The 17,589-nt window shown below is 35.7% G+C and overlaps 1 protein-coding gene across 8 annotated transcripts in view; it reads left to right on the top strand.

The window, feature by feature from the left end:
- The window catches only part of PPFIA2 (PTPRF interacting protein alpha 2), a 353,334-nt gene that overhangs the window by 290,663 nt on the left and 45,082 nt on the right, over positions 1–17,589 (top strand). For all 8 annotated transcript variants that reach the window (XM_037389538.1, XM_037389537.1, XM_037389539.1 and 5 more), the window contains exons 11-17: positions 6,240–6,323; positions 6,672–6,803; positions 7,799–7,861; positions 10,132–10,223; positions 13,786–13,921; positions 14,388–14,608; positions 17,114–17,351. In XM_037389538.1, the coding sequence (XP_037245435.1) occupies positions 6,240–6,323; positions 6,672–6,803; positions 7,799–7,861; positions 10,132–10,223; positions 13,786–13,921; positions 14,388–14,608; positions 17,114–17,351 (966 nt within the window). The remainder of the gene's footprint in view (positions 1–6,239; positions 6,324–6,671; positions 6,804–7,798; positions 7,862–10,131; positions 10,224–13,785; positions 13,922–14,387; positions 14,609–17,113; positions 17,352–17,589) is intronic.

The following is a 17,589-nucleotide window of genomic DNA, read 5'->3' on the forward strand; positions in this document are numbered from 1 at the left end:
CATAAATTTACCTGAATCATTTGAAATTTTCTTTGGCTTTGTTTTCACTGTGTTCTGCCCATTGGGTGAGCAACTGGAGGGTTAGTTAGCCTGTGGCAGACTAACCTGGAACAGCATGATCCCATGTACTGTGCTGTCCTGCCTGGCCGTTGCACTGGTATCTGTCTAGTCATGACAAGTAGCACAGCTCCTGGCATGTATCCCAAGATTTAGGTTGTCATGACTCATTGAGCCACCTTGTACTCACTCTCAAAGTATTGGTCTGTTTGCTTGCCCTGGAGAAGAGGCAATCGGGGGTAGAAAGAACCTCTCTCCAATATTAACTAAACCTTTCTTTATCCTGCAAGATGTTTATTTTCCTTGGAAGGGACAGATATTGGAGCATCCAGAATCTTCAGATGGTTAGTCTGTCAAATACTGTTTCTCCTTGCATGTATTCAAGGAGGGGTCTAGTAGAGACAACAAGCATCCACCTACTTTCATTCAATCACTCCCACTAGTAGTCACTCCTCCCCTCGGGTGCTTGTGCAGCAAAGGTACCATGTCACTGCTCTGATCACAAGACAGCAGTCAGCATTTTACTCCATCATTCCTGTATGCAGGTCACCAGAAATATCAACAGTGCTTTTTAGCTGCATTAGAGAAGCACTGAGATGGAGAAGAGGAAACCATAACCGTAATAAACCACATTTAGCATAGTAACACCTTCAGCTAATTTTAAAGGTGATAAAAAATTACTTGGAAGTTGGAGGCAAGTGGGACACAGTGCTTGTTTTGTGATAATGTGAGAATATGGTTTGCGTGAAGTAGGGAAGCTGCAGTAAAGTGGCAGGAGAAGGTCTGCAGTGGGAAGGATGGAAAGGGAGGAAAGTAGTTCTCCTGCAATAGGTGGATGTGGCTAAGAGAGAAACCTCTCTGAGAACAACAGAGCAACAGATGTAATCTGGAGAAGGAAGCTGATAAATCATCTGGAGGGGAAAAAAAATTATCTATGGGGAGGGAAGCCTGAGAAAACTCCATATTTAAGTGATGATTAAGACATCACTGTCTTCTCAAACCACCCTCTTCTTGTGCTTTCCTTCCCACAGAAGATTTTTTCCTGATGGGAGGAGAAATGAACAAAGCAAGTCTGACAGACGTAAATGGAAGGAGTTGCTTACTAAACCTATGAGATGTAGGAGGTAGTGGGGAAGTGAAGGAGGGGCAAGAATCTGTAGATCTAGTGACTGAAAGTTTGAGTTTCAGAAAAAGGGGTGACTTAAGCCAACATATTTTGTCACATTTGTAATAGGTTAGAAGTGAGCATGTGAACAAGTAGCTGATAACTTTGTGAGCTGTTGTGACTCAGTCACCATGATCACCTATTTTCACTTTCAATTGCATAGCTCATTTCAATAATGCATTCTTTCTTCTTGAGTAACTCACTCATTCAAAGGATAGCCAAAAGAATGTGTTCCATAAGAAACCAGCAGAAAATCTAGAGACTGCAGATGTTCAAAAGCCAAGGTCTCAAAACTGTGGAAATTGGCTTGTGCAGTTAGAAAAGTTTGATTTGTTCCTGCAGCTCAGCACGAGGAAGAAAAATTATAGTGCCTGTACTGTACAGGTGCTTTCTGCATCTGAAATGGGATTTTTTTTTTTTTTTTTCAACTAAGATGCAAAGACCTAGAAAATGTGCAGTGCCAACAGTTAGAGATGATGTGAAAGCAACATTCTTTTTGTGGGCGCATTAGCAGCAGGAGCAGCAGCAGAGTTTTAACAGGGTTAGAGAGCAATAATACAAGCTCCTTTGGTATTCCCTCAAAGCAAAATTTTTCCATTACTGTCTTATACTGGCTATTTCATAGCATATATGCAAAGTGAACATTAAGACTCATGCTGGTATCTCATAGGTGTCAGACATTGTTAGTTTTTGTCCATATATTTTTAATCCAGTCCAAGATGCACCGTTTCACAAATCTATTTATAACTGGCTAAATGGTTGAAATGCTAGTTGCTGAATACCATGCCATTTTTCTTACTAATCCTTCTGTACGGTATACTAGTGAGCAGGCATACAAGTCATATATTGAAAAGAAAAACGTAGAGTAATATCTGCCAAGCAAGTAGTCACACAAGTTCCACTTTAGAAAGTTTTTAACTCAATTCTTAGCAAAGCAAGCTGGAAAAAATCCAACTTCTGTTTCTGAACCTCAGACTCTATAATTGTCCCTTCTGTCTCTCGTGTATCCGAAATTCTGCTATGGGAACACAGCTGTCACTGGTGGCTCAGCCTCTACCTTGTCCCTCAAACTGCACTGCAGAGATGGAGACATTCAATATTTTTGTGGTAGGCTCCAAAGTGTTTTAAAAAGCTTATTCAAGTGGCAGTGTCTGAGGCTGACTAGCACACGTGGACAACAAAAAAGCGTAGCCACCACAGTCATATCAGTCCTAACAGTATGGCTTGGGGAGGTTTGTGCAAGAGGCATTTGCAAATCCCTTAGGGAATACCTGAATTACTAGGTCTTTTTGTCTGAAAGGGTCTCTTTGAGACCTAGGTTGGGGCCTTCCTCAGCATAAATGGCAATGAGAGGTGTTGAAACCCTCATTTTGGGAGCATGTTCCAACTAGGCACACCAGGAGATGGAGGGGCTGCTCTTTCCTATTGCAGCGCTTTGTCTACAGATGGATTTCGGCAAGTGAGAGAAAAAAGAAGTATGTGCTACGTGTGTTTCTGTGTTTGTAGACCTTACAGATGACACCTTTGTGATTTATGTCCCTGCTGCGGGGGCTGCTCATGCATTTGGCACACAATAAATTAAATCCTTAAATAATTAGAGCCCAAAGTAGGTACTAAGGCTGCGTACATGTTCTCTACCAGACAGGCAGTTGAGCCTAACTGTTTAACATCTCAGTTATAAAATACAAAGTAATACAGAATACACTCTAGGAACAAACAAATGAAGTACAAATAGATGAAGGAAACAAAATATTCAAATACATTTTAAGTGCTTAGAATAATGACATTTATTTTGATTCTAAGGCATATTGAATTTTAACTACAGTCTTTTTTATCCTACTAAAGAGATGTAAAGGGAGATGAATGTGGAGATCAGGTCTGTTTTCTTTTATGCTGGAAAGTGAAGTACAGGTACTCTGAGCTACATTCAGGAAGATTTTTTTAACGAGAATGTACCTATGAACATTTTAATACTCTTAGTGAAATAACTGAAAACTATCATGCAAAAAGATTTAAATATACTTAACCATATACCTAACTGAATTATTAAAGCAGTAGGAAGTTATGAAATAACAGAATCGTATAGCTATAAGAATCTTAAAAGAACACCATGTTCTTTCAAGAAAGTTTTCTGTGTAAGAGTTCAGATAACATACATAATTCTGACAGCAGTTTTATTCCTCCTCTTCCAAATAATAGTTAGGCCTAAAACCACAATTATTTTATGCATTGAAAAGACTGTTTCCTGCTATGGAATAAGGTGTGGCATGGTTTGGACTGAAAATTTATTTTTTAGTTTGAAAAATAATTGTAAATGACATAGCTAGCTAGACCAGCTTCTCAAGGACAGGTTATGACAGCACCACATTTCAGAAGACTTGGATGAGATCCCCTTTGAACCTAGAAGTATTGGTTTGGTTATCTTCATATTTTGCATTAACCTGCAATTAAGTGTATAGAAGCAGTGAAGTTTATGTAACTTGCTTTTAACGTTTGTAGTCAGCTAATGAAGCTTCTAAGTAGCTTAATTATGTAGGATGATACCTGCAATGGGTTCTGTATCCTCCTCAATGAAAATGGTTTCAAAAGAGGTAGAATTACTTTAAGCCTTCATCATTAGCTCAGAGCTTTGATGATTTCAGATCTTCTCCTGACCCTTTAAGACACATTAAGGGAAGGCCTTGAAGCAATAGTGCAGCCAGGACTCAAAAAGGGGGAAAATTTATCTTCTACAAAGGAGGATAAAGCTTGGTCACTTTGTGGAAGGGATAGCATGATCTGGTTTTCTGCAATCACAGGTACATAACTTTTTCAACCCTGGCTTTCTATTTATCCAATTGGGAGAGGAAGCAGTGCATTAGCACTGGTGTGTTGACACAAACTAATATGTAAAACTGAAAGTTAAAGTAAAGAAAAACATAAAGGGATTGTCACTGGTCCAAGTCCTAATAAATAGACAAAATAGTTTCAGATAATTAATAAGTTCAAATATGCCACAATACACCTGCTTTATGATCAGGAACAATAACTGGACTATTTGATAAGCTTAGTTACGAAGTATACTGACTTTCCCTTAAATTTTGCAAGAATCCGAGTTTGGTGAAATAGACAAGAATAGTAGTGATCTTCAAAGTTAAGCATTATTCTTTTGTATATACAAAGTAGGATTTTCTCATATGGATGTCTTCATATCAAAAGCTGCAATTTATATTTATAAATCAGTAGATCACAGGTTTGTGTTCTGTCTGATCTTTCAGTCTTGATAATACTACTGATTTTAAGTTATGGGTATTTTAAATTATGATGTACATCTGGAATTATTTTGGTATCTATTCCTAATTATTCTGACAGTTCATTAGTAGACAACAGTATGAAAAACAATCTCACTAAAAAAATACAGTTGTAAAATTAGTTGAAAATTGTATATATTCAAGTTGGCTCATCTGAAGATGGAGTTCAGGATCTCTTTCTGAGAGAGGGTAAATTTGACAGAGTAAAATGTCATTTGACAAACACAAGCTCACAACTCAAAGTCATCACTAGCACTGTCTATATGCCTTATGCATGTTCCTGTTTCCATAGCAGCAAATCCAATACAGCATTTCCCTTTCTATAAGGGCTTTTTTTTTTTTCATTTTGAATGATAACACAGACTTGTTTGATATGACAATAACATGAATATTCATATTTTGCAACAAATGACCTAATTAAGGTCAACTTCTGTCAGAAACAGTAATGAATCTTTGGATGGATTACAAATTCTATACTCAGTAATGACTTTTCATTCCTATTAATGAGTTTTTATTTATAGGTTCTTCTTTTATCTGATGACCTTGATCTTCCAAAGAGATCCACCAGGGTGGATCCTTTCAAAGGGGTGAAAACTATACTGTCTATTTGATTGAAAGGGCTTATGTAGTGTATTCTAAAATGGAATACTAAAGCTTGAGCCTTTTCTCTTTAGACCTTCTGTTTTCTAGAAGTTAGGGAATGTACCATAACATTGCATAGTTCTGTAACTGACTGATCCATTATTTTAGTATTTATGCATTGTGTTCATTCCTAGAAATGATAGAATTATAAAGGATTTTCTGACATTGGCCTCGCAGAGTCCTGTTCCGGTGTTTAGTTTGCCATAAAAAAAAAAAAAAAAAACTAAACCAAAAAACCAAAAACCACCAACCAACAACATTAGATTAGACAGTATTGCTTTGAATCCACTCTGTAGTAATATGTCATCAGCCAGCCATCACTAACCTTGAACTTCCATTGTAGGTTGATAGCTTTTTTAGCATTCCATTATTTTCAGTTTCTCCACATCAACTGCATCATATTCACCAAGTATCAGTGTAGTTTATTCCATGTAAAAATCTGTCAGTTAAAAGTATGAAATTTTCAGTCACACTTTTCTTTTAAGCATTCTGTGCTGTGTTCTGTTCAGTGTCAGTGTCTTTAGTTCTGATTTTTCAATTTTGTCCCTCTCCTTTTCCTTGACTTGTTAGTCTGATCCAACCTCTTCTACCTCATCTGATGATTATCAATATGTTATGGAAGCTAAACTACAAGAAATGATCTCCATACGTAGGAAGGTAGTCCTACTGGACTTTACTTTCTATTGCTAAATAGAATCCATCTGAGTTGTTTTCATTTTCTTTAACTTATTTTATTAATTTTTTTTATTGATAATCAACCATCGTGCAGTTCAGTGCTTCAGGAGCTTACAATTTTACGATGGCAGGTTTGTGTTCAAACCATGCACAGTCTGCATGTTACATTTGGCTGATTTCATTGCTCATAAATAAATCCAATGTTTTGCTGATGCTTGGATGTAACAGGCCTTTGTAGCTGACACATTTCAAGCAATGCTGTTCAGCTGCCTGTTTAAATAAAGTTTCTTTTTGGAAAACTAAGTTTGCAGTTAGTAGTAGCTTGCTTTATGTTTTGTTTAAACTTTACTGAGATAAAAACTTACGAAGTCACTTAAATTATAGACAGAGTCTTTCTATTTTTTTTCCAGGCAGAAGAAAGACATGGAAACATTGAGGAACGTATGAGACACTTAGAAGCTCAACTTGAAGAGAAGAATCAGGAACTTCAAAGAGTATGTGTATTGCAGACACTTTCTGTGCACTTTTGTCAATGTAGTGCTAATTATACACTCCAGCACACAAATCTATCTATCTACTAGTAAATGTTTCATAGCAGTGATGGCAGCATCTTCCCACTTTACTTAACCACCTTCATATACTAGTTTACATCTAGCTGCAGTGTTCAAAGTATTTTGCTGATACAAAAATGAATGTGCATTAATCAGTAACTTTAATTGTATTTCCTGTAGAATTTCTTCAGTTAGTTACCATAACTTTTTTTTATTTATTTTTTAGTGATACAAGTCTATACTGTTTAATTTTGGACCCTATCAGTTTTTCTCTTCTATTCTATATTAAAGGCAAGGCAAAGGGAAAAAATGAATGAAGAGCACAACAAAAGATTATCGGATACCGTAGACAGACTTTTGACAGAATCCAATGAGCGTCTGCAGCTGCACTTAAAAGAGAGAATGGCAGCACTCGAAGAAAAGGTACAGTGCAAAGGGCAGTATAAAGTTCAGCTTAATAAGGATTCTCCTGTATGAAACATTCTACTTTTATCATGAAGCATCACACTGATTTTGTACTACCAATTACCACAGTGATGGTTTAACTTATGCATTCAACTCTTAGTTCAAGAGTGCGCTCAAGCACCTTTTCAAAACTACTGAAAACTGGATACGCTGAATATTATGAGTCCTGTTTTATCAGGGGGAGCCTGGTGGAGAGCCTGTGAAGGCCCAGTGCGCGAGGTGCCATGAGGCAGTGAGAGGAAGCGGGTGGGAACTGAGGATTGGCCACACCTCAGACATGCTGTCGTTCCTGTATTTTAACCTGCTGATTTTACCCAGCTTCCTCTGGAAAGCGTAAAGTCCTGTCACCACAGGAGAAGGACCATCTACCATTGGAAAGGGAATTTTATTGACAGGTTTTCTGTCATGTGAGACACACTAGGCCTGAAAAATTCAAGTGCCATGACCTTTATATTCACCCTCCTTAATCCCTCCCTCTTCTACTTATTCACCTTCAGTTTGATTCTGAGGGGAATCTTGCAGTGTCTTTCAGAGAGATATTTTAGAATCTTACAGAGGATGTACGTCTGGTTTATATCATTGAAACAAAATGTTGTACAAAGGAAGAAAAAGGCCCGCCAAAAGCAGAACCTGGGAAAAATCGTTGTGTCAGAATGTGACAGTTACTCAGTTCGATGAAGATGCAAAGTTTTCGCTGTTCTTGAAGAACCATGGTCCTACATATTTGGATTATTTCCAGTGTTTAAAATGTAATATATACTCAAACTGGAGCATTAAAGGATTTTAATTTTACACTCCAGTGAATATGAACTTTGCTAACATGTACATGGAGCCTACATGTATATGGTGATAAATAATATATTTCTATATGGACATATAATATTTAACATGTCTCTAATTTCTTTCTATTTTTTCTTTTCTTCCCCCCCTCCCCCTCTTCTTTTTATTTCTAGAATGTTTTGATTCAAGAATCTGAAAGTTTCAGGAAAAATCTGGAAGAGTCTTTACATGACAAGGTACTATAAAATACAGTGATTTTATCTTTTTGTCAGAATTTATATATTTATTGTTTGGAGATAAGTATATGGTACATTAATTATTCATCTAGCATGTAAAAATTTCCTGGCATCAATGATAATTCCTTTAATTACCCAGATGCCTTAACTAGCCTTTGAGGGTCTCCAACAATTGTTCTGAGCTAAGTTCATGGTTGAGATCCTGGCCTCAGGAAGTCAATACTAAAATTCATATTGATTTTACTGACTCTGGAATTTTTGTTCTATCAGTTTTAATTCTGAAAAAGTCTTGTTTAACGGAGAAGTATGCATAACTGGTTACACTTTCATAGTGAAGAATGTAATTGCTTGATTTGATGCTGTTCTTAACAGGGGCGGTACATTATGCTAAATACAGCTGAAAGTGACCTTTCTTAGTCCATTGCAAATTAACCCCTAATACAGTTTAGTAAATCAGTCTAATTATAATTATTTGTTCCAGTCCCAAATGTTAGGATTCTGTTTTGAAGTTATACTTGTCTTGAGTTCAGTAGAATACACAACTGTATTGGCATTCAGATTCACAGAAGTGGTTTTGTAATGTATGAAATCCACTTAAAAGTGATTGTACAGAATTTAAAAATAGCTCCATTCAACTCAAATATATCATATGACATCAAAATCAAGAACTTTGAGAAAAATAACAAAAGAAATATCTGTTCAAATAAATTGTCATTTTCGTCTACATTCAGTAACCTTGTAGACAGGCAGCAAGATTATAAAGTCTGAAAAAGGAGCTTATAGTGCCTTTTAAATAAAATTTCTGTGCTGTACTACCACAGTTATAAGGTGATTCAGATGTTGCAGAATCAGGATCATACTCCACCATCAATTTAGATGACAAAAAAGACAGTTCTAAAGCTGTGTCAATGAAAACAAAAGTTTCTATCATTTTGCTACCAGAGAATCTAAACCTGAATTACAACTACCAGTTTTGTCTGTGAAAATAAGGCATTTTTCCAATATTATATCCAAAAGAACTTTGTTGTTTTAATAGTGTTAGAGTGGAAGTGAATACAGTGGCTAATTCTTTTTCAGTCTGTTTTCTGGCTTGAATGTACTTATCAACTCTTGAAAAAGATGAAAAATCTGGTACAAAAATCTACATTTGTATCAAAAGTATTTTTGTGAAGATATTTTTATTTATCATTTTTATTGATTCTTGCTTAAGGGTGGGAAGTGAAATAAATAGAACACCTTCACTGCCACTCTGTACAATTGGAGGTGAGTTCTCTTCACACACAACCACATACATCTGATTCCAAGGCTTCTAAGTTCCCACATGGAAACATTTATTTGTTCCACTGTGATGAAGCAATTTCAGATAGACGGACACAACAGCAGATGTTAATAATTTCTAAATGACTAGTGAATGATACAAATAGAGTGACCACCAAGTCATCTCAGTAATTCTATTCAGCCCAGAAACAGTGTAAAAATACCGTGTAAGAATTACTGAATTTGATATTACTTAAGTGGAGATCCTTTTGCTTCCTAGCATTTTGGAATCCTGAACATTTTAAACTCTAGGAATGGCAGTTTTATGTCTTCATCCCATTTTGTCTTTTAATTTCTTTTTTAAATTCTTTGATTTCTTTTTATTAGTAGATGATAATTATTTGTACAGTTTGGGAACAGGTGCTGTTTTCCCTAGTGGTTTCTGTCAATAGTCTTATTGTTGGTTCCAAAAATCCAGCTTTTTGTGGCACGCTGTCATTTTTCACCAACAGGACCTGATACTGGAGTTTTGTCAGCTCCCAAGAACAAGCTGTAAAGCTGCAGTTCAACACCTAAAATGGGGTTGTCTCTCAATATGTGTCTCTATCAGTGAATAAAGAGGCTGGGACACAATCTTGGTCTCTAAAGGGCAAATCGCTTGTCACACACTGAAGTATTGCTGGCATGGAGAGTGCAGTTAGTACACTAATCAGTGCTAGTTGTTCTTTTCCTCACCCTAGCTTTATAAGAAGAAAAAAAAAAAAAGTTTCAAGCAACAACTTGTCCTGCCATCCCTTCCAGTAGTGTAAAAACAGTAGAGTGCTATAAAACTTCCTCTTGACATATGTCTTATTAGCAATACTGAGACTTGAATGAGTTCACTGCCTTTTCTTATAATCACTACATTCAGTGATGCATCTTTTATTACTTGTTTAGTTTTACAAGAGCAGGATCTCATAAAGTAAATGTATTTTATATCACAAATAAGTATATCTTACTATTTTCATTTCCAGGAAAGACTTGCTGAAGAAATTGAGAAACTGAGATCTGAACTGGATCAAATGAAATTGAGGGCTGGTTCTTTAATTGAACCCACCTTGTCAAGGTATTATTTAATGACAAAAGTTTCCTCACTTTGAGTTGAAGTCTAACATAAATATGTGTCAAGCCTTTACAACAGGGATGTGTTCAGTCCAAGCATAAAAAGAGCCATTCATTACTTTTAAAATGTAAAATCTGTGCAATTATTGTTATTATTACTGTTGCTTTTCACTCTTTTCATAGGTAAACGGGGCCTTATAACAGTAAGTATACACTGAAATATTACTGAGATTAAGGAAAGTCTTTTAAATTATGGAATGTTTTCAAAAGTATATCCAAAGACTCATTTTTTCCCCCCAGGAAATCTTAAAAAATAAGGTTGAAACATTCATCTTTATGTTTTCAGTGCTGAAGCTGATGAGCATATTTATGATCATATTTATTTATTCTATCAATTATATCTAATAATTATTTTTTATTAGCAAGAAATCTCAGCTTTGCTTATTGCGTAGCATAAGACCACATATCTTCAGCTAAAGGTGAAGGCAGTATTCAGAAAGATCTGAAAATATCATAACAGGGCATGAAATTTTATGCCTCTTTCTGGCAGAAAAGCACTATGGGAGCAATAGTGAGACAAACAGGATACTAAATTATAAATCTAGAAAGTCCTTCTTGCCTAAAAGTATCCCTGAAAATAAAATTGTTACTCTATTGATAATTGTGCACTATGTTCTATTTTGATAACAAGCAACATGTAAACTTTGGAAGTCTGCCAGCCAAAGCACGTGGACAAAGACTAAATTCAGATCTCTGTAATCCTCTAAAATTATCCTTGTTGGATTTTTTTTTTTTTTTTTTGGTTACATCAGGTATTGTCTGCCCATTGTTTCCACAGACATCTTGCTCAGTACCCGCACATGGTTTCTCCCTCAGCCTTTTGCCATCTCTTGGAATAAGATTTTTCTACACATGGAAAAGTGTAAATTGATGAAATTCAGAATATGGTGCTTTTAACTGTTCAAATTTTTGTTCCTTTGGGAGTGTAAGTGTGACTACAGGCAGAGACAACTTTTCAGAGTACTTGTGAGGACACAAACTATTGAATTGCTGGGACAAACAGCAGAGATTTTTTTGGAGCAGCTATCCCTTGTGAACAGCAGCGTTTTTTGCTGGGTAGATGAGTATCATTAGCTTGTGCTTTGTAAATAGGAGTCTGATTAGCCCTTGTCAAAGGACTCTTAGGACTTGATAAGCTGTCTAAATGTCTTGGGAATTCAGCAGGTTCCCCTAAAACAGTATAAGTCCCCTTCTATGGTCTCACCTCATGAAGCTACCAGCCCTCTCAGGAAAAGAGAGCTATTAGCATTAAATACTAATTGTTCTCAGCCCCTGTTCAGTTCTATATTTGCAGGAGCTTGTTCTTTCCACAGAATAATTGAGCTGGTCAGCAGATAAATATCTGCTGCCAGAGACTGGAAGCTGGGCTGTTTCTTTTCTCCTGCTGACTGGCTGTACAAGTGCTAAGTATCATCAATTATTGGAGCAAAGTTCTATCACAGAAAATACTGTACATAGAAAATAAAAAGCAGTCGCTGCCCTGTAGGGTTTACTATGTAACAGATGAGAAACATACAGACAAACTAAACACAAAAATAAAAAAGATTACTGTCTGGTGCTATAGAGGGAGGGCTCAGGATATTGGTAGACGAATTGTTGTCAAGTTTTCTTATTAGTATAATGATTAATGAGTTTTAGAGATTTTTTTAAAAGATAAATTCGTAATTTTTGTAATATTATGAAAGTTTCTACCAGGCATGACAGGAAGAATAAGAGAAGACAAAGTGATGGTTGTTCAGAAAAAGACATTTATGACAACAGTGTGAGCTCTGATGTATGCTTTACCCAGAATATAAGTTCTAAAATATTATTCAGCATCTGTGACATTTTAATGTATCTGATTTGATTACTATGGCACATACATTTCAGGAATTCTGGTACATCTTTTTAAAATTTGTTTTCTTATGGTATTTATTTTTTTGTAAAACAAACTGTATTGGTGCTTGAAATCCTTTCATTACTATTTTAGATTTGTCACAGTACTTATAATACCAGACAGTAATTACATTTCTTCATACCATTCTGTTAAGTAGCCTGTAGTAGAGACTTTCATGTTTTTCCATTATCTTAATGCATTTTGCATTTATCAATAAACAGGCACCACAGCTTTAATATCTTATCTTTCACTTTTACTTTATTAAAATGACGTTTGAAACTAGAGACCAATGCTTCAGTCTTCCAAGAGTATGTTTTAATTTAAACTAGGTTCTTCGCAAGGAAAATCTCTACCTTTAGAAACAGACACAGAAGCATAGCCCAGAAAAACAGTCATGCTTACAGCCTGCACTTTCAGCATAGATATATGTGGTTTTCTGAATTATTTCCTTCATTGTGGGAAGCAGACATTCTTTCGTGTAGCTTTTTTATGTCTAGGATTAAAGCCATCATTTTCTTAAACAGCATTCTTTTCAAAAACACATGTTTAAGGACAAAACTTAGTCCTATTTTGTTTCCCAAAACTGATTCTTAACATTGTTGTGCACCCTATATTTTTCTGTAGGTGATTGTGAGCATTTTTCCCAAGTTTAGAAAAATGAACTCTCAGTACAACATTGACCTCTCGTTATGCTCTTACAGATAATGAAATGTCAAGCATAGTATGTATTTGTTTATAGCAAATCCTAAAATCAGTTGTCTTATTAGTGTAGTACTTGTTACATTTCATTTTTCTACTATAGTCATACTATTCATATATTTTTATGTGGAGATAGCTTATGTGTTAAGAACTAGAAATGATTCGGGTCTCCACTGCTGTGGTTAGATGCTGAAATGGTGCACAGAGCCTTTGCTCTTCTGAGTCAGCTACACAGCCGGCCGGCAGATGCTTTTATTGTACCACGCAGGAAACTACTGCTGCTGTTTGACAAAGGACAGAAAAGCCAGGGGCCTTTGCCTGCAATCCAGAAAAGATATGATGAAGTCCTCACATATATGCCTCACCACAATGTCCCAAAACTTACCAGGACTACAGGAAATATTGGGGTTAAAACTGTCAGAAGCATCATCAAATGAAGATGAATCATTCATAACTGATGTCATATATCACAGGGCAGTTCACTAATATTTTCATAATGTAGAGCACAGACTTACAGTAGGAAAGCATAACAGATATCCTTACTCATGAACTTGTATCGTGCTTACAGTAACTTCAGGTGCATTTATTCATGATTGTAATGGTAGAAAATATACAGGACAGTACATTCAGCAGCCAGTTCTGTTGTTAATCCTGAAATCCACTTGTTTTTTCATGGCAAAGCTTTGGATGATAAGTTTTACCATGCAAGCCCTTCACTTTGAAAAATCAAAGGGTTTGTTTGTTTGTTTCCTTAATTTTCTGGTAATGTGATTTCAAGTTTTCACTTTTAAATTTTAATTTTATGTGGATTTGTAATTTATTATATGATACATAATAATTTGTTTTAAAAAATATATTCCTAGACTGAAGGTCATTGGATTGTTGTTATTCCTATTACTCTCTCAGTCTACTTATGTGGTCCTTTTTATAGGCCTCACCTTGACACATCGTCAGAGCTGAGGTACTCTGTGGGCTCACTGGTGGATACCCAGTCTGACTATCGGTCGACTAAAGTGATAAGGCGACCTAGAAGAGGCCGGATGGGAGTACGCAGAGATGAACCAAAGGTTAATCCCTAATTTCTTCTCATATATTCCCTGATAAGAGAATGTTTCAGGCTGTTAAGCTTAGTTTGTATTTTTCCAGAAAAAAATAGCAATAAAAAACCCAACAACCCACCAAACAAGAAAACCCAACCCAAATGTCAGGGTTATTTTCTATACATGCTCAGACAAGGGTACTGTTGTACTGAAATGAAGGCAGAAAAGGTTGAAATTCAGACATCAAAGTTCAAGCATGCTTCATACTCTATCTTTTCTGGGTATCTTTTTGTGTAAATTTTCCTAATAGTAATTTTACATACCATGAGAAATAATTTACAAAATTTGCAGTAATACTGCAAGTATTAATGGAGAATTAATCTTTGAATAAGTATACTTAAACGTTAGTTGCTTTCCTTTCCCATGTTATAGAAGCTCAACTACGCAGTTGTTTTCTATAGAATAAGCCATATACATCCTAATTCCTGCTCAGGTGAAATCACTTGGAGATCATGAGTGGAATAGAACCCAGCAGATTGGCGTTTTGAGCAGTCATCCATTTGAAAGCGACACTGAAATGTCCGACATCGATGATGATGATAGAGAAACGCTTTTCAGCTCCATGGACCTCCTGTCACCAAGTGGCCATTCTGATGCCCAGACTCTGGCCATGATGCTTCAGGAGCAGCTAGATGCAATCAATAAAGAAATCAGGTGTGTAGCCTGAACCAGCTGAGATGCATTTATGAATACAGCTTCAAGCTTCCTTTAGTGCATGAGTTTAGGCACATAGCAATTAGGAAACAACTTGTACTTTTAAAGGATTGATAATATGTCTGCTTTTTATAGGATAGTATTGATTGTGAGGCAATAACAGTGACATCTTCATTTCCTAACTATAGAAATGCCTTTCAGAAAATGTTCCAAGTGAAGAACTGCTGGCCAATTGAAAAGAAATACGTTAGAGAAGGCTAACACATGGCAGATTTGACAGATTACTATTCATAGTCCTCTTTTCAAGGTCTTTTTAACTGTTCTGCATGACTCCACTTACTCAGTAATGACTTTCTATCAGAAATATTTTATTTCAATACTCTTCAGGCTTTATTCTGGTAATTATTTCTATGTTGCATCTAATGTAAGCCATGTTTTCTAAGACATAGTTTTGATTTTCTATGGAGACATAGAATGTGATTTTTCATGCTCCAGGTTGGGTTATAGTGCTTGGAAGTAGGTGGTAAATTGAATGTATGTAATAATTTCTGTACAAATGTAATTGAGTGATAGAGAATCCAATATCATATTTTAATTAAGTGATTTTTATAAATGAAACCATGTTTTAGGTTTAAAGCGTTCCTATATGCTTTTCAGGAAGGGTAACTTTAGAAAAACTTGGTGTATGAAAAACATCCTCTCATTAGTGACTGTTTCTCTAGAACGAGGTGAAGGAGAAAATACTAAATGTTTAAGTGACTTTCTGGTAATACTATAGACAGAAAAGCTGTGGTTAGAAATATAATCAAAACCAGATTAGTTTTTTGCCAGATCTGTCTTTATCTGACAAAGTAATATTAAAGGGAGAACTCTATTGGAATATATTGAATTTGAATAACTTTTCTATTCAGAGGGAAACTTTTTGTTGTAGATATACAGCTTTTCCTTATTCAGATAGGATTACACTGCAATTTTCTCAAACGTCTTATTACCCCTGTCCGAATAGAGAGTCAAAGAGAAATTTTGTTGTTGGGAGGGTAAATATCAGTAAAACAGTGTACGTAAAAGAGAGAATCTTAGCCATATTTTCTGGTTTTACAAAGAAGTCAGCACTGTGACCGGTTCAGGAAGCTGTTAATGCCGCAAATGTATTTGTTTTTCAAAATACTTATATTTTCACATTACAACAGGTAATTATGTAATACCGTAAAGTTTTTCACACAGAGTTGTACCTGCAGGTGACATAGTAGGATATTATATGTGCCGCCCTAAATCAGATCACTGTTTTACTTAACAGAGGATCTTGACTTAGATGTTAGGTATTTTATCTCAAAAAGGAAGCAAGGATGCACATTTTATATAGGCATTTTTGAGAGTAGTTTATTTCCCCTACTGCTAAGCTTATACTGAAGTATAAGCTTTTATTAACATCACCATCAGTATTAAACAACCAGGTGACTAATTTTGTGGGGTTTTCTTTATGTGTTTCAGGAAAAAATGGTTCTACAAGGATACTCTTAAAACTGTACTGCATTTAACATTTTCATGTTTTTTCTTTTCTTTTTCTTGACAAACGCTGTAAGGGTTTATAAAATTATTGGAGGTACCAAAGGAGATTAAAAATGTATTTTGCCTTTGATTTGTTTTATTATACAAGATCATTCAGAATTTAGATTACTCAAATAAAAAAGACTGTTATAATTCCCTTTCAAAATATTATTTGCCTTTAAGTTTCTACCACATCTCATTTCAGAAAGAACTGTAGCCATTTTATAAAATTTTTGAAATGGAGGTTCAGAAGAAAGATTTATCACAGCATGGAAATTTGTAGTTTTCTATTTTCAATGTATTATGGTTTCATTTATTGTACTTGCTTCTTTTCACTCGGCAAAGCCTGATTCACAGTTTCAGCCTTCCCTATTGAGGCTATAGATGTTTAAGCAGCTTATATTTGTTGCTGACAAGAAAACTATTTTAATGAAATTTACTTTAAAACTCAGTGCTTTTGAAACACCTGTCATTTTTTCATCAATTTGTGGGGATGAAACTGACAATTTGTTTGGTATACATGGATTATCTTAGCAGTTCCCTTCTTACAGGCCCAATTTCATTTGACTTTAAATTTGTGTTTGTGCTTTAGTAACAGAAAATCAGATAAGACCAATTTAAGGTTGGGCTTTGTTTCCTATGGTAAATTGGATTGCTAACACCCTCCCTTGTACTTTCTCCTTTGCGAAGGAACCAATATTCCTGAAATGTCATATGTCAAGTCTTGTTGTTGGGCAGATTCTTCAAACAGTTTTTGAGGATGGAGGAATTGAGAAAAAGAATTTTATAATTCTGGTGATCAGAAAAAATACTCTTTTCAGTATTATTTTGGAGTTTATCTAAGATACCCATCTTTGTTTTCTTTTACTTTCAAATCTCCTTTGAGATGAAACATGTTTTAGTTTTCCTTTTGGAGTATGCAGAGACAAATACAACCACATTATTTTATTTAATAAGGTTAATCCAAGAAGAGAAAGAGTCGACAGAACTGCGTGCCGAAGAGATAGAGAACAGAGTAGCTAGTGTGAGTCTGGAAGGCTTAAATCTAGCCAGAGTCCACCAAGGTACCTCCATTACTGGCTCAGTGACAGCATCGTCACTTGCGAGCTCATCTCCTCCCAGCGGACACTCGACTCCTAAACTCACCCCTCGCAGTCCAGCCAGGGAGATGGACAGAATGGGGGTTATGACGCTGGTAAGAAACTTTGTGATGCCAATTTTAGATGTGAAGTTTCTAGTATTAATTACTTCATATTTTCACCGTATGAATGGCTTATCTCTCTGATTCTTTATTCACTTCATCATATATACAGATATTAAAATACTTAGAATATGGATGTTTGGGTGGGTTTGGGTTTTGTTACTGTGCTTTTGAGCATTGCATGATTCACCAGGGATATAATGATCTGAGGATCAATGGCCTTCAGCACACA

The sequence above is a fragment of the Falco rusticolus genome, chromosome 5, assembly GCF_015220075.1.
Source record: "Falco rusticolus isolate bFalRus1 chromosome 5, bFalRus1.pri, whole genome shotgun sequence".
Lineage (NCBI taxonomy): Eukaryota > Metazoa > Chordata > Aves > Falconiformes > Falconidae > Falco > Falco rusticolus.